Below are 24,228 nucleotides of genomic sequence, written 5' to 3' on the forward strand. Positions count from 1 at the left end.
AGATAATTTGAGAGTTTTCAGGAGGAGGAGGAGGAGCTGGACGTGGGAGACTGTGAGTTAGGGTGGAACTCGGAGAAGCAACGTGGTCAATCACTACAGGAAAGAAGAACAGATCAGAGAGCGGGAGCGCAGAGAAACACAAAACTCAAAAAAATGGAGTTTGCTTGGTGAAAGTTTTGAGAATTTGATACGTACATGCGATTTTGAGCCAATACATGAGAAATTAGTGATTGAGAGGTAAGAATGGGGCGGAAGATCAATTTTTCTGCACTCTGATTTACCATGCAGAAACTTCGTTTCTTGTCAATGATGAATGGGGGGAAAGTACAGGGACGAAAATCGCTGATTCCTGGTTCCTTCATAACCCTGGTAGAAATGAGCTGAGGAGCGATTTGGTGGGAGGAAGGCAGGAACATTTCGAGGGTGTTTGACCTTGAACCGGCAGACGGTGTGCCGGGCTTTCCCCTGGCGCTCGCTGTGCTTGGGCAGTGTGCTGACTAATTCCATCCAGCTCAGAGCAGGAAGTCTGCCTGCAGCTGGGCAAGTGAAAGTCTGCATGGAACCTGCAGAGCATGGCTGCTGACTAGCTTCCAGGACAGACCACAGTCCTGGGACTCAGAAACAGCCTCACTTTCCTATTAGATCTGTCCCACACTTGCCAAAGAAACCGCCCAGAGTACAGGAGAAGAGGTGGGCTTCTTAGCTGTAAAGATGTACAGGAAGTTTAAGATTGCTCTTTTTGGGGTGGATGGGAAGCAGGAGGAGGGATAAGAAGGGGATCTGTGGTTGGTATGTAAAATGAATTAAAATTTTTTTTAAAGAAGAAAAAAAGATTGCTCTTTTCGTATCCAACAGACTTCCAAGGACATTTGATTGTCCGTTTCCCGGTTTCAGAACCCACTGCACTGTTTTGTGTGTTGATTTCGCTATGCAGTCCAGGCTAGCATAGTCATGGTCCTCTGGCCTCAGTTTACAAGTGCTGGGTTTACCGGTGTTGGAAACCACAACACATCCGGACGTAGTTTTATGGGACATGCAGCAGTTTCTCCACTGGGCTTTAGTTTGGGGAACCTCAGACTTCCTATGTGATGTGGATACTTGAGGTAGCTGATGAACGTGAAGTCTCTGCTGGACCCGGTGATGCTCACCTTTAATCCCAACACTCACGAGGCAGAGGCAGGCGGATGTCTGTGAGTTCAAGGTCTACATAGCGAGTTCAGGACTAAGAGAGACCCTATCTCAAAAAAACTAAATAATAAATAAATAAATAAATAAATAAATAAATAAATAGAAAAGAAAATGAGAAAGAAAATGGAGTCTTCACTTTCAAATAAGCTCACTGGGGCTAATAAGTTAGATGGTTCTGAGACCTGATGTTGGGTAGCAGGATCCTTCTAGACAGCAGTCTTGAGGTAGCAGTGTGAGCCTCTCATACCAAATCTTGGTGCTTGCTGATGCCCCCTGAGGAGATCTTGTTTTCTGCATGTCGCTTTGCTCTGTGTGGACATCATAAGACTGTTTTGTGTTTTGACATGTTACCCCCAAACCAATGAAAGGCCAATGTAGACTTGGAAACTTGTGCCTCAAAAGCTCCCTTGTCAGCTCAGCCACTAGGGGAGTGTTAATGGACATCTCAATGCCCTTCCAGGGCTAACTCAAATTCCTCTTATTTTCACGCACAATGACTTCACGCTGTGCCATCTATCCTGAAAGAGGCTCTGTCTTTAAAGCCCCTAAAGGACCCCAGGTAAATTCTCCCTAAAGCAGCAATGCTGTCTGATCTACCACAAAGTACACAGCTCCCCTGGATTTAGAAGATGTCTGTATTCTTGCAGTATAACACCCCGCTGGTCCTCCTTACCACATCCCAATTTTATCAACCTTTCCATTAGAGCCAAGCTTGATTTGGTGCAGTCAATGATAGAGCACTGTTGTTTATTTAAATGGTGGCACACAACCTTTTAAATGACGTATTCATTTTATTTTACATGCATGAGTATTTTACCTGCATATATATGGGCATGTGCACGACATGCCTGCCTCGTGCCAGCAAAAGGTATATCTTTTAGAACAGAAGCTATGGATGGTTGTAAGTCATTATGTGGTGCTGGGACTTGGACCTGCATCATCATGTGGTCCTGGGACTTGAACCTGCGTCCTCTGTAGAAGCAACCAGCTCTCTTAAGCACAGAGTCATCTCTCCAGCGCTTTCTTGCTTTTTTAGCTAGTGCCTTTTTATTTTTCTTCTTCTTCCCCTGTCCAGAGTAGATGCTTAGTAAATTGCTCATTTACGAGGAAACGGAAGGGTGATGCAAACGTCTCCACAGACCCTTATAATCAGTTCAGACTTGAGAGAGCCCTAGGTCACATTGGACCTTTCTCTAGTGACATATAACCTCTTCCACCCAGGGTTCTCCCTGCGTTCTGGTGAAACCCTGTTCCTGCTTTTCTTTCTTATTCTTCTTTCAGAGCTTTTGCTTCCTCCCTTCCATCAATTCCTTCCTTCCTCCTCCCTCCCTCGGTCCTCCCCTCACTTTCTCCCCCTCCTCTGCCCCCAGTTCCTTTCTTCTTCTCTCTCCCCCACTCTCTTTCTCACTCCTGACTTGGTCTCTAGCTCCCTATGCAGCCCAGGGTGACCTAAAACTAAATCTTTGTGTCTCTACCTCCTCAGCGCTGGGGCTGTAGGCATGAACCCCCACACCCCATTTATGGCCATGCATGGGATAACCCAGGGCTCTGTGCATGCTAGGCTACCACTGTTCCAACTGAACCATATCGCCAGCCCACCAACCCTTTCTCAGAGAGGAGAGGGAGACTAAGGAAAAAAAAGGCGCGAAGAGAAAACTAGAGCCATAAAGGCAAAAGGGAAAGCAGGCTTCTGTAGTTTCATTCTGTTACTTCACACCCAAGTAATTCCTAGTCTCATAAATGCCGGCCTATGGAGACCCATGCACAGCTCCTTCATTTGACAAATAATCATTGCGTTTAAAAAGAAGGGTTGGCTGGGCACGGTGGTACACACAGAGGCAGGCAGATCTCCGAGTTTAAGGCCAGCATGGTCTACGTAGTCATCTGAGTTCAACTTGACAGAGAAACCTTGTTTCAACAAACAAACAAATGAGAGAAAGACAGAGACAGAGAGACAGACAGACAGACAGACAGAGACAGAGATACAGAGATAGAGACAGAGACAGAGACACACACAGAGAGACAGAAAGGTTAGTTAGCCACTATGGATTATGACCTTGTGTTGCTTTTAAAAGAACACATGATGGGGCTCATTATTTATTTCGAACAGATACGAAACAATGAACAGATTCAAAATACCCTGAAACTGGGGCTATTCTACTGCATCAAACTGGGAAAAAGGATCATGTTGACTCAGTGGGGTATACAGCTGCCTGGGAGGGTATGCTGTCACATTACCACATTTTTATTCTTCAGTAGGAGACCCAGAGCTAAGATGACTCCAGGAAATGAAGCCTGGATTCCTTGTGCTAGGGACTAAACAGACAAGCTGTATATTTAATTAGCTCAAACAACCTAAAGGAAAGAAGAGTCTTTTGCTTGAGGGAGCAACAAGCTGTAAGAAAAACGGAGTTAGAGAATAAAATCCAGGATCTTTGATGTTATTCTAGCCTGGTATTCTCATACTCTGTGCCTGACTTCAACATAAATATATGACACTTGGGGATAAACGCAGGGTTAAAATAAATCATGTACTAAAAACTTCTGTTTGTGAATAAGATAGTAAAAAAAAAAAAACAACCCTCAGTTTAAAGTCTGGATTTAATTCTAATTTATAATACTCTTTAAATGTGGTATATGATAAAATACTTTCTTAACTGTCTTGTTTTATGAGAAATCAGAGTTGAGATAAAAAGCAAAACTAAACAGAAAAGACTGTGAAATCCTTTAATGTGTCCACCAGTCTGCTTGGATTAGGATATGTAACAAATAAATAATGCCCTAATCCCAGTGGTTTGCAAGACCAGAAATGCCCTACTGCCGTGCCCAATGTGGGTCAGTCGGGAGACAGCTCATTGAACTAGCTCAGAGATGCAGACTGATGGGGAGTCCGCCCTCTTACCACATTATCATTTCCCCACACAGTTCCATAATCCCTGAGGCAGAAGAAGAAAGTCATGGTGAATGACACATGGGTTTTACACTCTTCTGCCTGGAAGTGACTCACACACATTTCATGGGCCAGAGCAAGACAAAGTGTAAGGAGGCAAGAAAAAAAAAAAAAAAAAGCTACACTCTGTTCCTGGAAGCAGAGAACAGCTTTCTGATGAATGTATTTGCTCCTTCCAGTGTCTACCTCTCTGTTTCCATCAAATACTTTGTTCTCAGTTCTCACAATGCTTGTTCTTCTTCCCTAAGGAAAAGCACCCTACAGTACCGACCATCCAATCCGAGTGCCAATCTAGGGTTTATTACATAATGTCTGGGCACTGGCTGATACTATAGCTCATTACCTGAACAGATAGACTAGAAGCAGGAAAACAACAACTATTTCTATTTAGAAAGAAAAAGAATCGGAGCCGAGCAGGTATTTGTTTGGGTTTGTGGCTTTGACATTTTGCTCGGCTGGGTCATGGGCACCTCTTATGCTTGACATACAAATTATCGCACGATTGGAACTTAGTTCTGGATTTGGAAGGAGCTCACTTTAGCTTTACTCTGTGATTTCTGGTTGCACTTGGAAGTTAATTTTTTCCCTCCTAATCATCTCTTTGATGTATATAAAATAGTGTTGGCAAAAAATATTTGCTAGGACTTTGCTACCTGCCCCTTGATGATTAAGGTACAAGGATCAGTTCCTGGGTAATTTTAAGCATACTCTTAAAAGCTGAGTAAATTTCTTATGTAAGTCAGAATTTTCTCTCAAAGCACAATTTTCACAACACCCATGTTTCTTTCTGCATTCCTGGAACTCTCTGTTCCTCTCTTGACTTAGTGGAAGGTTGCTAGAGTTATATTCATACATGTTTCATTCTGAATTCCTGCACCTGATTATTTCACGCTTCATTCTGCTTTTCATCCTTGGGAAATTTATTTGGCTGAAAGATGTGTCTGAAGCTTTTTTGTGATTATTGTCTTTTACTTTTGGTGGGTAGAAATAGATGTTTCTTTCTAGTCTTGCAGGACTCTGGAACTCTGGCCTCAATTCTCCATTTCATTTGCAAACCTTCAGTTCTGTTCTAAACTCAATTTCTTTGTGTAGTTTTTGTCAATTCAAAAAATCTCACATACACGGATAGGTTCTAATCTCCTTCTCTAAGGATACAAATTAATTAGATACAATATCTGCCTTTCGGGTTATTGCAATTTTTTGTCAAATGGATTGTGTTATATAACATAGATCATCATTTATCTGACCAGTAATTTAACTGCCCGAAGTACAGTTAGATTGTTGCTGTGTTAGCACCTCACTTTCAGACATTCATTTTTGTGTTTTCAGATATACTGCTGTGCTGTGGCAGTCTCTCTCTCTCTCTCTGTATGTGTGTGTAGTGTAGTGTATGTGCACTTGTGTGCTTACACACACACACACACACACACACACACACACACACACACACACACACTCAGGTCAGAGAATGGCTTTTGTTCTCTATCATTCTCTACCTTGCTGTTACTATTATTTTGAGACGAGTCTCTCTCTGAGCCTGCAGCTTGTGTTCTGGCCAGGCTGGCTGGCCAGCAAGCTCTCAGAACCAATCTGACTTTGTCCCTCAGTTCTGGGGTCACAAGCCTGCCCAGCTTTATGTGAGTGCTGAGGATCTGAACGTAGGTCTTCTTGCTTTCACAGCGAGTTTTCTTACCCACCAACCATCTTCCTATAGAGGACTAGACTCACCTTTATAGAATGAGAATAACGTCTCTGGAAGTTGGATTTGTAAAATTCAGTGTTTTTATTCATGCCACCAAGATCCCTAAGAATTTCATGCTGTTATTTTATTTGTTAATATATGTGTGATGATTTTCACTATGTAACCAGATTTTGAACTTCTTGATACACATTTATAATAGTACAGACTATTACCTGGAACGGTATCCCACGGAAAACGTGGAGTCTGGCTCCAAGCACACAGTAGGGCATATTGGCTAAAACACTGGCTAATCTGGATGCTTTGCCAGCTACACTATTTTATCATACATGAGGCTATGTGTAAGCCTATTATGAGAAATCCACGGAGACTGCTTAAAGGGTAAAGGAATTTACTAGGAAGGAAGACTCACTATAGAATAGGAGATTTTTGTAGGGTCCTGGAAGGCCAAGGTACAATGCCACACTGTTCTTCTGCCTGAGTCTGTCCGAGCATCCAAGCCCAGGAGGGAGAGAAGAGAGTGGCCTACGTGTGTCTGAGGTCTTAAAGGTAGCCCCCAGACCACGCCCCAGGGGCAGGTACTTCACGGTCATTGGTAGATAGGACAGTAACTCGCTACATCTCTAGGGGCAGTGCTCTAAGGTCATAGACAGAACAGCTGCCCACTACATAAGCCACTCCCGGGATTACAGTTGTCTGCTGTTTGCTTTCTGTGTGCTTTGAAGCTGAGTGTGGCCTGGGTGCTGGACAACCGCTCTAGGGTATTTCTGAAAGTCTCAAGGCCGGTGATGACGCAAGGTCAGAGAAGTGCACGCACCAGAGTTGGCTGTCTGCTTATCATACATTCATTACTGTGTCCATAGTGTCAACACACCTGGTTGACATGGGAAGAAATGCTGAGTAAATGCGGGCTAGATTAATGATCTGGACCCCTTGGTTCTGGGCAGTTACCAGTTTGTCATCTTACCTGATGAGTGGTTTTCCCTCTGCAGCAGACGGCGTTTTTGACGGCGGCCGTGAAAGTCAGTGCTGCTTCCTTCGCATGGAAGGTGCCCTTTCACTCTTCCCAGCAGCAATCCAGCAAACCCTCCGGTACCGAGTCTGGTGTTTTGAGACTCCTTTCAGGGTGGTTCTTGTACTCTTCTATGCACTGAAGCACAGCCACGAGGAAAGAGTCTACTGAGGAAAGCGGGGATGCTCACAAGCCTTCTGTGGCTGTGGCAACGCCCCTAACCATCAACCTAAAGGGTACTGAGGCAAGCGGGGATGCTCACAAGCCTTCTGTGGCTGTAGCAACACACCTAACCATCAACCTAAAGGCTACTGAGGAAAGCGGGGATGCTAAGCAGCTTTCTGTTTCTATGGCAATGCCCCTAACCATCAACTCAAAGGCATAGAGACTTATTTTGGCTCATGGTTGCAGAGGTCTTAGTGTGTATGGTCATGTGACATCATACTTCTCGATCAGGATGAGACAAGAACTTTGTGTGGTTTCCTTGAGTGCGAGGTAGGGGAAAGCTGTTTGCTTCATGCTGTCTCCAAAGGAAAAGGTGAATGAAGAGAGGCATGGAAGCAGAGAAGGAAGGACCTGGAACGAATACATTCCTTCAATCTATTTTTCCAATGACCCACTTCCTCTTATTAGTCCCTATCTATCAGAATTTCTGCCATTTTTCTAATAGTCCATTAAGTTATAAATTTAATACATCCATAACAATGGCACACATCTTTAATTCCAGCACTCAAGAGGCAGAGGCAGGCAGATCGCTGAGTTTGAGGCTAGCCTGATCTATCAAGAGAGTTCCAGGGCAGCCCGGATTGCGCGGAGAAATGCTGTCTTGAAAAAACAAAAACAGAAACCCCAAACAAACAACAAACAAAAGAATGTCATAGTGAAATCTATTATTTTATATGCTAGCCAACAAATTTATCTGTGTGTGTAAAATATCTAATGATCAGAGTTCTAAATAATTGGCATTAAAGCTAATAAGTAAAACTAAAAAAAACCCTATAAATCTATAAAAGGTTTATTCTATTGATAAGTAGTTGTCTAATGAAAAGTTGTCAGATCTACCTCTGAAGCTCCTGCTTCTGAACCCTGCTGCAGTGGACAGACAGCCACCAATGTACAATCCTTCAGCAGACAGTGCAGATCCAGAAGTAGCCCCATTCATAGATTGCTTTGGTATTATGAGGGATACAAACAAAGCTGAAATCTAAAATCTAGACTTCATGAAGGCAGCTTCACCGTGTTCCTGAGCTGCCCTATGTGATGAGGCCTTAAAATTCTCTGTGAGATAAGCATGGGGATTTCAGTCTGGCTAAAGCCCTTGTATTAAATCCATGTTTGCCTAAAAAATATACTGTGTAGGCCAGGCGGTGGTGGTACACACCCTTAATCCCAGCACTGGGGAGACAGAGGCAGAGGCAGGTGGATCTCTCTGAGTTGGAGGCCAACCTGGTTTACAGAGCAAGTTCCAGGACAGGCTCCAAAGCTACACAGAGAAACCCTGTCTTGAAAAACCAGTATATATACTGTGTAATATAGATTGCATATTTGAGGATGTTCCTTTTGGGATGGGCTGAAGATAATCCATATTTATTAAGAGCCTAGAGAACCATCCTGAACAGAAGCAGGCAAAAGATGACAGAATTTGAGCTTACCAAGAATGAGGAGAGAGCAATGCCCGAGAGGATGGTTGGAGAGTCTTCGGGTATGAGTTGAACTTCTGACAGCTGCAGAGAAGGACCAGAAGCTTCCACAGACAGAGAGGAGCTATGTGGTGGTAAGGCGTGTCATGGCAGAACTGTGGTCAGTTTTGGATGCTCTTTGGTTAAAGAAAATGGAGATTTAGTCAAATACGTCGACGACAGAGGATGGCAGCTCTGAGCTCTGCACTACACTCTGGAAGGAAAATGTGCACATTCACATGATCTTTAAAAAACTTTTTTTATTTTTTATTTTTTATTTTTTATTTTTTTTTTTGGTTTTTCGAGACAGGGTTTCTCTGTGTAGCTTTGCGCCTTTTCCTGGAACTCACTTGGTAGCCCAGGCTGGCCTCGAACTCACAGAGATCCACCTGGCTCTGCCTCCCGAGTGCTGGGATTAAAGGCGTGCGCCACCACCGCCCGGCCAAAAAAAAAACAAAAAAACTTTGGTTATTAGAATTTTATACATGAATATATAGTGTTGATCAAATCCACCCCCACTCCCGACATTTGAGGAAGCTTCATTTTGTAGGAGATGGTAATGGACACAGAGACTCAAAGCCGGTCAAAGTGTAGAGGGTTTTACCTGCTCATAATAGAATTTTTAAAATTTACTTATTTTTATTTCATATGCATTGGTATTTTGTCGGCATGCATGTCTGTGTGAGGGTGTCAGATCCCTTGGAAGTAGAATTACAGATTGTTGTGAACTGCCGTGTGGGTGCTGGGAATTGAACCGGGATCCTCGGGAAGAACATCTGGTGCTCTTAACCTCTGAGCCACCAGACCCAGTAGTAGAAATTTTTAAGAAGTAAGCTTCTGGTGTTTTTGAGAGAGGGGAATGATTGTGTTCATAAATGCGTGTGCCTGACAAATGTTTTAGGGACAGGATCAGGACAGAGACAACTGAATGTTTTTTTGAAATGCACCAGAGCATTTAAAGTCTTCTATTTACTAATTCACTTTGGCCAACAAAAATGATCCTCAATCAGCTTAGCCAAGACAACAGCCACATATATTGTGTGAATGATTATTTGGTAAGCACAGTAAGGGTTTGGTCAGAGCATTAGAAGAATTAGTTTAGGGAAACCACAAAAAACTACCTGTGGATGTAATTTCTGAATCTCTCAGACACCAGTCATTTCTTTCGCTTCATTTTCCCATCCATGGTGTTTAAAAGGAAGCCTTGGTAAGGATGACTTACCCCCATGTCAACCAGGGATTCTACTGTGTGACCTGAAAACAGAACGCACGGTGCGTGACAAGAGTGTCCGCAAGTTGTGGAAGAATTAGAGACTGTGACAGGAATCTGTGACTTGGTTCATCTCTGTAGTGAAGATAATGGGAGAGGAGGTGGGGAGCAGGAGGAAAGGAAGGTTGGGTCCATTTTCCGTCATCTCCTTTAGGGTCCCCCCTTTGATTCCCCTTCAGGAAGTGAAGTAGAAAAAAAAAAAAAAACCTGCATTCGTCAGTCACTCTGGGTCAACCACAACTTACAGACAGTAAGGAGGTCAGTGGAAACAGGGACAGTGATTGCTATAAAAGTGACAGGTGCTGTCATTGACATACCCAGGGAGACACACTCAGAAGAAAGAGTTTCCTGAACAAAGCAGCAGCTAGCTGGAAACAAGCATGAAGGGTCCATGTGAGACAGCCATGGTGAGTGATGCTGATGTCTAGGGTAAGGGTAAATGCGTCTAAGCGGTAAGGAAGGGAGATTTCTAAGGCTTCAGACCTCCTAGGAGTCTTTGGTGGATTAGTTCTTTAAAAAATGAAGTTAAGTTTAATTTCTGATTTGTCTGGTGGAGAAAAAGAAAAAAAAATCAACAAACCAACAGCAGCAAGGTTATAGGGAGTGGAAAGCATAGGATCTTACCTGATGGATTTTGCTTAGGTGAGTTAGTGTGTGTATCTGGTATCACAAGGGACCATGATAGTCTCTCTTAGCTACTCATTATAGACTCAGGTTGGCCAAAAACATACTTGATGGTGAGAGTCAAGCCGAGCTTTTATATATACATACATACATGTGTATATAAATAGTGTATATATATATCTCTATCTCTATCTATCTATCTATCTATCTATCTATCTATCTATCTATCTATCTATCTATCTATCTATCTGTGTGTGTATAAATTCTAAGGAAGGAGTAGCTATATAATATCACATATAATAATATCTAATATACATTAGGTATTAATATATAATTTATACCTTAAGGAAGCAGGGAACCCAAGGTTTGGTTCGTCCAAGACTATAGTAGTACTTTGGGTGGAGGAAGTAGAACCACCCAGTTAAACTTTGGAACAGCTCCTGGAGAAGCTTTTCATGTCTTTGATACCTGATCAATTAACTAATTAATTTGCTTCGTCTTACTCCTTCTAGAAGCTAGTGGAATGTTAGTATGATACAATTCTACTCCTCACTGTCTACAACTAGAATCATGCCCAACATTAATCGGATACACCTGGGAAGCGTTTAACATAGAGGCATATGGACCAGGCATAGGAAATCACACACTGTGTAACTGGTTCAGATAGTCTTCTGATTTTCCTTGTACGAGCCTTGTAGCTTCAAAGGGCTTGGCTTTTATAAAGGGCTCATGCTTTCTGACAATGGTGATATTGACTTGATTATTAGTATTTTATTTTAGAGATTACAACAAGCCGCCAAAGCACAGTATTTAGGGATGTAAGGCTTTGAAGTCAGACAAGTTTGGCTCCGCTATCTGCTAAATGTGGGATTTGGCATTAGTCATCACCCTTTGTGAAATTAATTTTCTCAGCCGTGCAGCAGCATGATAATAGTGTCTCCCTTACAGCGTTTTGGGGAAGGATTAATTGGCATAGTGGGATGAATCTATATTTGTGAGGTAGATCATGAATGCTTAGTTTCTATTTAGTTTGGACACTCTAATTTGCTGTAAGAGATAAAGGTAGCAAAAGCATGTAAATGTTAATTCTTAATGTTATTGTTTTTGCTTTTTGAGACAAGATCTTTCTGTGTGGCCCAGGCTAGTCTTGAGTTTGCTACTTGGACCGGTCTGGAACTGGCAATCCTTCTGCCTCCCTTTCTGAGTGTTGGGTCTCCAAGAGTGTGCCACCAAGCCTGGTCAATGCTATTATCATTACCTCTGAGACTCTCATCAACCCACAGAAATAGACAGTTAATATTCTGCCCATTACACAGTGAAATGGAGCTCAATCATCTGGTTTTTGTTTGCTGTCATTGAATAGTGTAATGCACAACTGTGACCCGAATCATCTGTGCGTGATCGAGAGGCAAGATTCTTAACCTGACACCATTGTATCCAAGCTAATCCTTTGGGTAGTCTATGCTCCAAATCATTTCTAATTCTTTGAGAAAAAAAATCAGTTGGATTGTCAGTAAGAAGCGTGGCAGTGAACGTGGCATGGAAATGGGATTGGGTTAGGAGGGGCCAGCGGAGAAGACACACTATGGTAATTGAGGTATATTTGGATGGAGCTTAGAGCTGACCAGGTTCTGTAGCCCATTCCTGAGTGAGGAGGTCACAGATTACAGGTAAGTGTAGGGGCAATGTGCAGCTGGGCTCACACCAGAGTAACGTACAAAGCTAAGCGGAAAAGGTTCACATTCTGTGATTGCTCACCTATAGCTTCAGTATTCTCCTGCCTGTTTCCCATCCTACAGGGTGAGAATTATATCTATTAATCTGCTTTAAAGGTGGCATATAAGAATTCAAGCCTGTAAAACACTCTCAGCTTCCCTGGGAAGTATTGTTTGCATCATTCTTCAGACTCAGCACCAGCCTTATCAGAGCTCCAAAACACTAAAAACGATACTGTCAGGAAGCAAGCAGTGATTTGATGATTATTATATGATTTCCTGATAAAGGCCCTGTGGCTTTCAATACCTCTGGTTTTTAGATGCAGTGGATAGGATATTTAGAATTCTTGTGTCCTGTAATGACACACAACTAAGATTGATGTGGATAATAGTAGTGATGACCTTCAGTGGCTGGCTGTGACTAAGCATTGCCATGGAAAGTGGAGCCTGTAGACTGGCATTAAGAGGCTAAAAATGCTGCCAAGTTCTTGATTGCCTCTCAGACTAAGTCCTTCATCTAGCTGATTAGATAATTAAGATGAGTTCTGTCTGCTTCATGAGACAGTGGGTAGAATCTAGTGTTTAAAGAACCATGAAAATGGGGTTTTCTAAAATACCCCAAGAATATTTAAGTATTAATAAAAATAGTAATGACTTGTTAGGAGCATGGTAGTTGTCTTAGTTATTTTTTTTCTATTGCTGTGATAAAACACCAGGAACAAGGCGACACGTGAAAGAAAGTGTCTAATTTGGTACTTACAGTTTCTGAGGGTTAACTCCATGATTATCATGGCTGCAGGCAGACAGGCATGGTGTAGATTCAGTAGCTGAGAGCTCACATCTTAAGACATAACCATGAGGCAGAGCTAACTGGGGATGATGAAGGACTTTTGAAAAATCAAAGCCCACTCCAGTGACACACTCTCTCCAACAAGACTGCATATGGGCATTCTCATTTAAACCACTACAATAATTATCATGAATCACATAACCCAAGCTATAGTGACTTTCAGCCTCGATAATGAAAATTAGAAGTGAGCCAGTGAACATGATACACAAGAGGAAGGAGAAGACTCAACGGAGAAATCTACTTAAGAAACCTAAATAAGTGGTTGATCGGCGAGTGACTCTGTTTGCTAAACTTCCAAGCACTTGTGAAGACTACATTCCACATCCATCTCACACGCAGTGAGTGTCACATCTGTACAGCGCCAACAGTTGTTACCTGCCTCAAATCCTTATCACGTGCTTACAGGGGTCTTTAGGACTTTTGTGGATGTAGGAAACCAAGTCACTGTGGCGTGAGTCCTAGAATTGAGTTATGGACGCCAGACAGTTGGCTCTAGAGATAATGCCCCAAACAAACCACAACACTGTGACCCCGAGTACTAGTTACTGAGTGAACTAATGACTGTGGAGGTGAAAACATACATGACTGCTGATTATCTGGAGGCAAATCTGCCTCATCCTGCATCTTGATTTCTACTTATTATCAGTGATCTTGGTACGGCAGGTTGATACCGTGACCTTTCTGTGTGTGCTGCGCATTTCTTGCCTCCAGTGTGTATAAAAGTAGCAGGCTTGTCTCTTAAACCAACACACACAATCACTTTCCCTACCCACACAGTATGAACCCGAACAACATGGAGCCCCGAAGTTGAAAGTTCAGCTTCAGTTCCTCTGTCCATCCCCAGTGATGGTCAAGCAGGGATGGCTGTGTGGGCAAAGGATAGTCACAACAAAGGGAAGCTGTTGAGTTCCTAGCTCCTCTTGTGGGTAGGTCTTCACTGAGTACTTTCTTTGTGTGTTCTTGTAACAGCAGATAAACAGACATTTCAACGTGAGTGTAGAAAATATATATATGCCACAGCTTAAAGAAATGGCTTCTATCCTTTGCTGTTGTGCGCCATTAGTGCCCCTGCGTCTTTCAATTAGCATCGATAATTGGAAGTTTGCTGTGGTTGGTTTTGCATAATCTTTTACTCAATGAGCTGAAGTCAACTCTATTGTTTTGCCCTGCCCTGTTCATTCATTCACTTACCCATCCTTTCATTCATTCAGAAAGCTTCTATGGAACATCCTTGCTGTGCATGTTCTCATACAGGAAGTTTTACTTTAACAGGTCTATGTCTGATACGAACACACATAATACCTTTCTAGAAAACATAAAGAAATACTTCATGAGTGATAAGTGATAAAATCTTTATTATTTATTGTTGATAAATATACTTCTAATTGAACTATATATGAACGGGGCCCTGATGATAGGGTGGGATTTGGAGGGATGTCCTGGAGGAAGCCTTTGTGGAATATAAGTCAAAGATTAAATTCAAGAGGCTTTTAATGACCAGTCTTTCTGTTTCACACTTTGGTAACATTAGGGATGACTGTTCTCATTGCCAGTGACTACCTGTAGAAAGAAAGAAACCTTGATCCAATAAAGAGACTCCACGTACAGAGTTGGAGTTCAGCTACATCACACCACCAGGGCTCTTCTCTATTTTCCAGGTCAAGTCCCTGGTACTGTTGGTGTTGGGCCTTGCCATCCTGAGAGGTGTAGCAGCACGGAAGAACCCCAAAGCTCCTGTCCCTCAGAAGGCTGGGAATTGCCCTCCCCTGGAGGATAACAGTGTGAGAGTTGACATCCGCATCTTCAATCAAAATCAGGGCATTTCTGTCTCACATGACTTCCAGAATCGCTCCAGTTCCCCATGGGATTACAAGTAAGTCAGGGGAGATAGATATCCATAGTCCATTGAAAAATGTACTAAACCAGATGTGGTGGTACATGACTTTAATCTCAACACTCAGAAGGCAGAGGCAGGTAGATCTCTGAGTTCAAGGCCAGCTTGATCTACATACTGAGTTCCACGACAACTAAAATTAAAGAAAAATGTTCTAAATTATCTAATTATTATTGATTATAAAGCCTTATTCTTCTCCGTACTCAGGACTCACATTCACTCTTTTTCTGAGATGGAGGTCTCACTCTGTAGCTCAGGTTGCCCTGGAACTTCCTAGGTAGCCCAGGCTAACCTCAGACCCATGGTTATCCTTCTGCCTCAGCCTTCTGAGTTCTGGATTTACAGGAGTGATGTATTATGCATTATTTTCACTGGATGAGGGTAAGTGGAAACCAGAAGTCAGTTTAAGGATGCACTCAGATTCGATGTTACTCTGAGTAGTGAGGGTAAGAGACAGGTGTGGAAGAGAGGTCAGCTTGGGATGTAGACATCCACTATGTAGGGTAGAGTCTTGTGATTTTATCTTAAGATATAGGTTAAGCACCCACTTATACTCTTTAAATACATCCATAAAAACAGATTCCAGGTACAAAGCAGTGCTTTGGGGGCACTTCCTGAGAGGTTTGCACATTGTGGCAAGCCCACGAGGCTGCCTGTCTCCAGGCAGAGGTGAATATCAAGAGAGAAACTGAGAGAGGCTTTGGATTCATACATTTCTAGGGCTTTGATTTTCCTTTCTAAGCAGTGAATTTTTATGGATTGTATACTGGGAGACCTATTAGTGATGTTTACTTTCTGCTTAAAGGACGTGTAATAATTGTAATAACAACACAAATAAACTACAGGTCTAAGATGAACTGAACCCTAACGTCATTTATGGGGTTGCTTTACGTGCCTTCATACTATGTAAAAATCCTCAACAGTCCCCTGAGAGAATGATATGGTGAGAAGCCCCATTTTATGGTGGAGGCATTTGGGACATGGGGAATTACTTAGCAGCTAGAGCTTGGTCCAAGAATCTAGAGACGGTGCTGCTCCCTGTGTGACTCAGAACCTCCCCTGGAGGGGAACACCCAGCTGCCGGAGCCCTCCTCTCTTCCACTCCCCGGCCTCAACATCCTTTGTTGCCTTTTTTTTTTTTTTTTTTCAGCATCACCCGAGACCCCCACCGGTTCCCCTCAGAGATCGCCGAGGCCCAGTGCAGATATTCAGGCTGCATCAATGCCCAGGGGCAGGAAGACAGCTCCATGAACTCCGTTGCCATCCATCAAGAAATCCTGGTCCTCCGGCGGGAGCCCCAGGGCTGTTCTAATTCCTTCAGGCTGGAGAAGATGCGGGTCAAAGTTGGCTGCACCTGTGTCGCTCCCATCGTGCACCGCGCAGCCTGACGAAGCTCCGCAGCAAGTGCCTCTCTTTACCCAGGGCTCTGCCTGAATCCTGGTCTCAAGTCTTTCTGCTTCCTAGGACTCTTCGTAAGATGTGCACGGCATTCTTGAAGCTCTGTACTGGATGTTGTGTTAACTTTCTGGCGTGCTTTAGAATTGTGACCAGTTCTGATGTGTTCCAATGCCTTAAACTTCTGAAAATCAAGGAGAATTAAGACACCCTTGGCCCAGCCCCTTTATGTTACATGATGGCCGCATTTTTTTTTTTTTTTTTTTTTTTAGTCAATACTATCACTTTGATACAGTATCATTCTTGTAGAGTTCAATGAAATGCTCTTCTTTCAGATGGAAATTTCAGCATGTATGGGAGGGGGCTTTGTAGTGTGGGCTGGGTCAACAAGGATGGGGCAAGCATCTGATAGGTGTGTCCATAGAAAAATTTGCTAAATATAAATGAGGCGGCATAAACTATTATATATTTATATTTGTAGAACTATACATATATTTATGACCTATTGATTATACAAAAATTTAGCAGAAATTAATATATCCACTAATTATATAATAAAATATTTTTAATTAAAAATATTTGAAGTATGTGGTGGTTAGTTTTTGACAACTTGATACAAACTCGAATGACCTGGTAAGAGGGAACCTCAGCTGAGGAATTGCCTGTGGCAGGTTAGTCTCTGGGCATGTCTGGGGGCATCTTCTTGATTAATGATTGTTGTGGGAGGACGCAGTCCATTGTGGGTGGCACCACCTCTGGGCAGGCAGTACTGGGTTGTATCGGAAGGCAGGCAGGGCAGGCTGCGGAGAGTGAGCTATTGAGCTGCATTCCTGTATCATCTCTGCTTCAGTTCCTGCCTTGAGTTCCTGCCATGACTTCCCTCCATGATGGGCTATAACTCACAAGCCAAGCAAATCCGTCCCCCTCCAAGTTCCTTTCGCTTGTGGTAATTAACATGGCAACATGGAAATAAAGGAAGGCAAAGTATTTGTTTCTGCTTCCAGCTTGCACTCCAAGACCTTACAGCCCTAAAGATTTTGAAATTCTATATGTATATCATTTGTTTATCATATTTCCTCCTCAGACCACTGATGTTAGAGTTATTGTTATTAATGAAATCGAAGTTCCGTTACACTTACATGGACAGTTAAGGGAAATGATGCAAGCAGAATTCAAGTGTGGGGGGGGCAGCTTGTTACTCGTCCACTCTTCTGGCCACATTATGTTACAAAGCAAACATTTACTGATCGCTGTGTTAGCCACTAGAGGTACAAAGTGGAGAAAGATGTACAGAGAATGTACAGCAGCCAGCCCCAGAACCCTGTCATTAGGGCCATGTGGTTCCTTTGCCTCCTTCTCCCTGTGACTTCTAGACCTTATGGGGTCACCAGGAGTCTTTTTGTCAGACTCCAATACACAGAATGCAGATCGCAGTCTCTGGGAAACGTGTGCCTCCGTTTTTCTAGATAAAGCATATCACATCTCTCTTTCATGGCTACCATGTCACCGGCTTTAAGAACATCCACATAGCCGGGCGGTGGTGGCGCACGCCTTTAATCCCAGCACTCGGGAGGCAGAGCCAGGCGGATCTCTGTGAGTTCGAGGCCAGCCTGGACTATCGAGTGAGTCCCAGGAAAGGCGCAAAGCCACACAGAGAAACCCTGTCTCGAAAAACCAAAAAAAAAAAAAAAGAACATCCACATTGCTGCTGCATTCCAGGAGCCAGAGGAAGTGAGATGTAAGGCCTTTCTCCTATCTGGGATTTGGTTTATGGGTCGGGCAGATAGTAGGAGCTTGGGGCTTCCATTTCTAACTTGTGCATGATCTAACAACAGGAAGGATGCTCCAGCATGCACTCTTCACTTATTCACAAATGAACCCTGCAGCAAACAACAGTAGGGGTCTTTGCCTAATGAGCCACCTGTGGCTAGTTCTGGGCGCTGGATTGCAGGAATGACAGAAGCCTGGCAACGTTTCCCAAGATAGCTCTGGTGATGTAAAAAACAATCTGAATTCTGAGGCTCAGTTAAAGACTGGAGAGAGGTTCCTCTTGATGGCAGTCTCATGGTGAGGGCCAAATAGACCACTATAGCCCCTGGTTCACTTGCCCATTTATGAATGTAGCCTGGAGGAATTAGGTGACTTGTTCAAGGTCACTCAAGCAGTTACTAGCAGGAACAGGTTCACAGGCTCCAAGTTTAACACCGTTGCATTTTGGTTTTCCAGTATTACCAGAGTGTATCTGATAACATGTCAGTTATCATGTTATCCGTGATAACATGACAAGATCCATGCCAGCCACTTCTCTGTATGGATTTGCATTGGCTGTGAGAGAGGATACAGAAGTACCACATCCTGTGTCTCCAAACACATTGCTCACTGAGCCTCCAGAGGCTGAGCAAGCTTGCCTTCTTGGCTTGCGGCTAAAGCTGAAACTGCACACCCTCTTCTACTCAGGAGGTGGCACACTGCACCCGTGAGTTCTCGGATTCTTCAGCACAGATGGACAAGAAAGGAATGGCTGGGTGCACCTGCTTGCTCAGGTGATGTGAGACACCACGGAGCAGAATGAGGATGCTGTGGTCATCGGCTTTGCCAAGCCGTCTGAGAGGCAGAAGTCCCTCCATATTTTCCCTGAAGATACAGACTGAGTTGAATGGCTTAGGTTTTTGAATAGAGAGTTTCCGTCATAGTGTGTGGGGAGATTTCCACATAGAAACTTGAAAGCACATAGCTATTTCTGTCCTTTCCTTTTCTTCCCTCCCTCCAGGCTTTGCTTATTTGCCGCCCCCTCTCCAATGTCTCCTACAGACCAAGCTGTCCAAAGGCTTGGACTTCTGATCCTCTGGCATCTACCTCCCGAGTGCTGGGATTACAGGTGTGGAGCACCACACTCAGTTTTACTGGGCTTCCTGCATGCTAGGCAGCAACTGAGCTGCATTCCTATCCCACACATAGTTGCTTATTTTTAGTTACTTATGAAGGTCTCAGCTGAGAGGAAAAATAATGCCCCTCTCCCCCCCGCAACCATGCCATTGTCCTAAAAACAATAAATAACAAAAGCAAATGTACCCCTTGTACCTAACGTCAAAGTTCATTGTAATCTACTCTGTGGGTGTAATTTGGATAAGAAACAATACATTTCAGGAGTGATATGTGACCCAGTGGATAAATGTACATTTTACGAGTTGTGATAGCCTTACTCGTTAGTGGGGATCAGTTTTGCGTTTTGCTCAATAATGAAGAAGACTATTTTAAAATTAAGACTAAGACAGAGAATGACTATGATTGTGCATTAAGGGGTTTTCACATGGAAAATATTTGCTTCTTCCTTTATGCTGTGCAAACGTCATAGCAATATCAGAGACCACCGCATGACGGCTGAGTGCAAGGATGCTGGAGCCAGACGCCTGGGTAAGATGCTTGTTCTGGGTCTTACTGCTTCATGCTGATTACTAGTGATTTGAACAAGTTACTCAGACTTGCTCCGCTTGCCTTTTCTCGGTTGTAAGAGGAGCATGCTGTCAGTACCAGCCTCATAGAGTTTCTAATAAGATGTTTTAGTTTTTAAAATTATGTATGTGTGTGGGTTTGTGCATGTCAGTGCAGTGCCCATGGAGTCCAGAAGTGGGTGTCAGAGCCCCTGGTGCTTGAGTGATGGAGGTATAGGTAGCTGTGAGCTGCTTCATGTGGGTGCTGGGAATTGAACCTGGTCTTGTGCAAGCAGCAAGAGCTTAACTTCTGAGCCATCGCTCCAGCACCTCCCCCTTGAACCTCCCCCCCAAACCCCCCCACCTCTGGCCTGGTAGAGAGAAAGAATAAGGTAATTGGTCAAGGTGCTTCAGACAGTACCTGGCAACTGGGCCATGGTGGCGTACACATTTGATCCCAGCACTTGGTAACAACTATTTATAAAGAGAAATTCTTAGGCTACAACTAAGTCTATAACTGTGACATACTACTGAGCTATGCCAATCCTTGGCATACACCTAAAGTTCCCGGCATCCTACTACAGAGACACTTGCTCAGCAGTGTTTGTTTCTGCTCTGTTCCCAATAGCTAGGAAATGGAAACAGCCTAAATGTCCTTCAATCGACGAATGAGTGTGAACATCTGATATATGTCCACAATAGAGTCTATTTGTCTGTAAAGGAAGAAATGAAATCACGAAATTCTCAGGGAAATAGGTGGAACTGGAAAATACGCTGAGCAAGGGAATCCAGACCCAGAAAGAGAAATGGCGCATGTCCTCTCTTAGCTGCAGATACTAGCTCTGAATCTTTAGATTTGAGTGTGTAACCTGTGTGACTGCAGGGCTAGGGAAGTGGAAAGGGACCATGGGGAGAGGAGGGAGAGGAAGAGGAGGCAGTAGGACACAGGTACCACGGAAATGGGATAAACAATGGCAGAGGGATTTTGAGGGGAGAGGGAGGGCAATAGAGAAGGAGAAGGGGGAAGAGAAGATAACACCAAGGATGTTTGGAAAACTCACAGAGAACTTTTCTTATAAATTTCCTTGCCGGGTGGTGGTGGTGCATGCCTTTAATCCCAGCACTTGGGAGGCAGAGCCAGGCGGATCTCTGTGAGTTCTAGGCCGGCCTGGGTTACCAAGTGAGTTCCAAAAAAAGGCACAAAGCTACACAGGGAAACCCTGTCTTGAAAAACTAACTAACTAACTAACTAACTAACTAACTAACTAACTAAATTTCCTTAAACATACATATGATATCTTGTTATACACACACACACACACACACACACACACACACACACACACACACACACACAGAAAGAGAGAGAGAGAGAGAGAGAGAGAGAGAGAGAGAGAGAGAGAGAGAGAGAGAGAGAGAATCTTTTAAATAGAATTACACATGAGGTGATAATGCTTCCCCAAGAGACATAGACTACCTAACAAAACTCCAGTGTCAGGCATGGGGAGTCTCCTTTTGAGTTGTGGATCAGGGGTGTTCAAGAGACCCCCAAAGCAATCTAGACAGATGCCATTGCCCTCGGGTCTTCCAGAACATGGAGTTGAGACCCCATTGCTGAGGAGCTCACACACTTTGGACACTGGGCTTGGAGGAACCGAGATGGAGCTGACCTGTAAGTCCCCTCCTTGAGAACTAAGTCTCAGAGGACAGGAAGGTGCTATATTAGTGGTCAATAGGAAAATCAACAAACAAAACCAATCAACAGCTCTATCTAGCTATAAAGCTTATAAACCACAACTATGACCAGCTCAGCAAGATATTCTGAATGTTCCAATAGTAGCTTTTTCCTCTTGGGAGCAACTAATAACTGTCTATTGGGCTTAAGGCCAGCTAAACAGGGGGTAATTATGCCAAGTATTATAAACCTATTCAACTACCTATGGCTGGAGAGATCATGGACCCTTGAAGAAAGTCTATTCCCATCACTTTTCCTAAACCAATATAATTTCTAACTATATTCTAAATACTTATCCTTATACTCACAGATAAGCTCTCACCCCACCATCAAAGAAGCTTCTTTTTGCAGCAGCTAGAGACTATTCTAGAGGTCCACAACTGGTCAAACTGCAGAGAACAGGTAACTGTGGGAATGTAAGTTCCAGCCAATACATCTACAATGAAATCTCTATCGAGAAGAGGGATAAGTCATGTTGTAAGAGCCAGAGGACCAAGATGCTGCTACAGCGTTCTATCTTTCTAGACAAAGCAGGGGAGGAGCATCCATGAAATTCAACAAGGTCTGCATAACAACACTCGTGGACCCGACAATATGAATAGAGAAAATTGCACAAGGCCTAGCCCTAGATGAAGCCCTACCATGACTACTACTGAGGGAGAACTGATTTCTCCAGATGAGCCCCTCTGATAGGTCCAGCCTATCAGTCATCTCTGAATGATGTACATGGGAGCAACACTAAGTGGACTCAACAGGTTTTGAGAGGGGAAGCAGAGGGCTGGAAATGGTGTAAATATAGTAAATACCCATGCATGAAATTCTCAAAAAAATTAAAATAAAAAAATAGACAATGCTTATAGCTATTGTAGTTATTTTAAAACAAGTTATAATACAGACAGAAGAGACTCTTTGTCCTCTCTCACTATATTGCATGTTAAAATTCTGTGTACATGTGTTTCCACATCAACAGCTTGCCTTGGACATGTTACTTCTTTTTGTCTCGGTTTTCTTAACTATAAACTGGGTGAGAATAGTATCTCCCACTGAAGTTGGGAGACCCATTAAAGATGTATTAAATGTAAAACATTCAGAGTAGTTCCCAGCTACTCCAGGCGGCTACCAGTATTGCAAGGTGTGTGGATTGTAATTCTTGTTGTCCAAGTTGTTAAGTGAATCAATGAATTAAACCAAGGTGGGGTTATGAGTTGTCACAAAATCCATAGACTTTGGAGTCTGCTGGCTTACTTCTGTGGTTTCCTTTTGTGCTGTTCATGGTTGACATACCACAGCCCTTTGTATGTCCCGAGGGTGAGGACCAGACCTTGTTTGTAGTGGTGACAACACTAGAGGTCCCATAACCATGTCTTACAACCACATTCTCATGGCTGTGGGGCTGTCAAGATGGCTCAGTGGGTTATGGCACTTGCTACTTCAGGGCTATGGAGAAAGCAGCCCTGTGGGAGGGCTGCCCTGGAGTACACCGGAGTGTACTGAAGGCCAGAGCTCATCCTGTTCAACTGTAGCTGTCCCCTAGGAGGGGATGCCATGCTCACATAAAATACTTTGTTTTTTTAATATCAAGAGCTCCCCTAGATTCTAAGTTCTGCTGACACCACACTCCCGGTTTCTCACCACCTAAGAAGACAGAAACCCCAGATGTCATGCAGACCACTTGTCAAATGCCTGATTGCCTTCTGTGGTCACCTGAAACCCCAAGTGAGAATCTCTTAAGGAAACCAATGCTTGCTTCTGTCTCTTGCTGTTGACGACGTCTGCATGGAGACACCCGTCTTCAGGATCGCATGCTTGAAAATAAACCCCAAATAGAATTAAGTATATAAAAAAAATCAATATTTTCTTTTGGGTCCATGTTGTTTAGCTTATTAACATCTGTTCAATGCCATTATTTGCGTTTGAGGATTTGGGTGAATTACTAATGAGCCGCAATTGTCAAATGGGAATGAATTTTATTGAGCGGAACAATGATGCAATCATTCCCATTGTACAGTAGGATCGCCGTTGTTTTTAGAAGTAGCAGAATGCTTTGTAATGTAAGCTGACGCTTGCTCGGTCATCACAATAGGATGATCTTTAAACTCTCCATGCATTCAGTCATCACAATAATCTTGTGAAGGAGGAAATATTAAGCAGCCTCACTCTGCAGATAAGGGGGTTGCTTATATTCAGGGCTGGGTTTGTCTATCCAGGGTATGGGAAAGATCTAAGTAAACTCTCTTGTTCTGTTTGCTTGAGTTTTTTTTTTTTTTTTAAACATTAATTTTAGAGGTTCCAGAGCCCAGAAATGCTGGCTTCCTACTGGCTTATTCATAGAAGATGCCTCTGATTGGAGCCAATGAACAGATGGAAGGCTGAGGTCCAGAAAGTGTTCTCTCCCCCTGTCCTCCACAGGAATGTTGGCTTTTTTTTTTTTTTTAAATCTCCTCAGGTGCTCTGGGAAAAGGCAGTTGTTTGCTATCTCCTCCTGATCTTGAGGAAAAGTGATGTCTCATGTATCCCAATAATTAATTGCACACAGTTAACTACTCCCAAAGGAACTAACAAGACTTGGGTCATAGAGTTTCTAGTCAGTAACTGTGCTCCAGAACCTCGAACATGTGGTGACACGGACGGTAACAGCTCACGAGTCTCGAGAGCACACCACTAGACACTTAACTACACAAGGCCTGCCAGTCTGATATGCCCTCCTCAGCGCCTAACAGAAGCCTCGCACCTCTTAGAGACATCGCCCATCTTCTTCAGTCTGCTGGCATCCCACCTGCTACTTC

At 43.4% G+C, this 24,228-nt stretch overlaps 1 protein-coding gene across 1 annotated transcript; it reads left to right on the top strand.

The window, feature by feature from the left end:
* Positions 1-1,681: 1,681 nt before the first annotated feature.
* Positions 1,682-16,512, top strand: Il17f (interleukin 17F). Its single transcript, XM_059281427.1, has 3 exons — positions 1,682-1,747; positions 14,646-14,860; positions 16,032-16,512. Exons 1-3 carry the CDS (start codon positions 1,682-1,684, stop codon positions 16,267-16,269), a joined length of 519 nt encoding a protein of 172 aa, XP_059137410.1. The 3' UTR covers positions 16,270-16,512.
* Positions 16,513-24,228: the final 7,716 nt, after the last annotated feature.

This window comes from Peromyscus eremicus, chromosome 16_21 (genome assembly GCF_949786415.1).
Source record: "Peromyscus eremicus chromosome 16_21, PerEre_H2_v1, whole genome shotgun sequence".
Lineage (NCBI taxonomy): Eukaryota > Metazoa > Chordata > Mammalia > Rodentia > Cricetidae > Peromyscus > Peromyscus eremicus.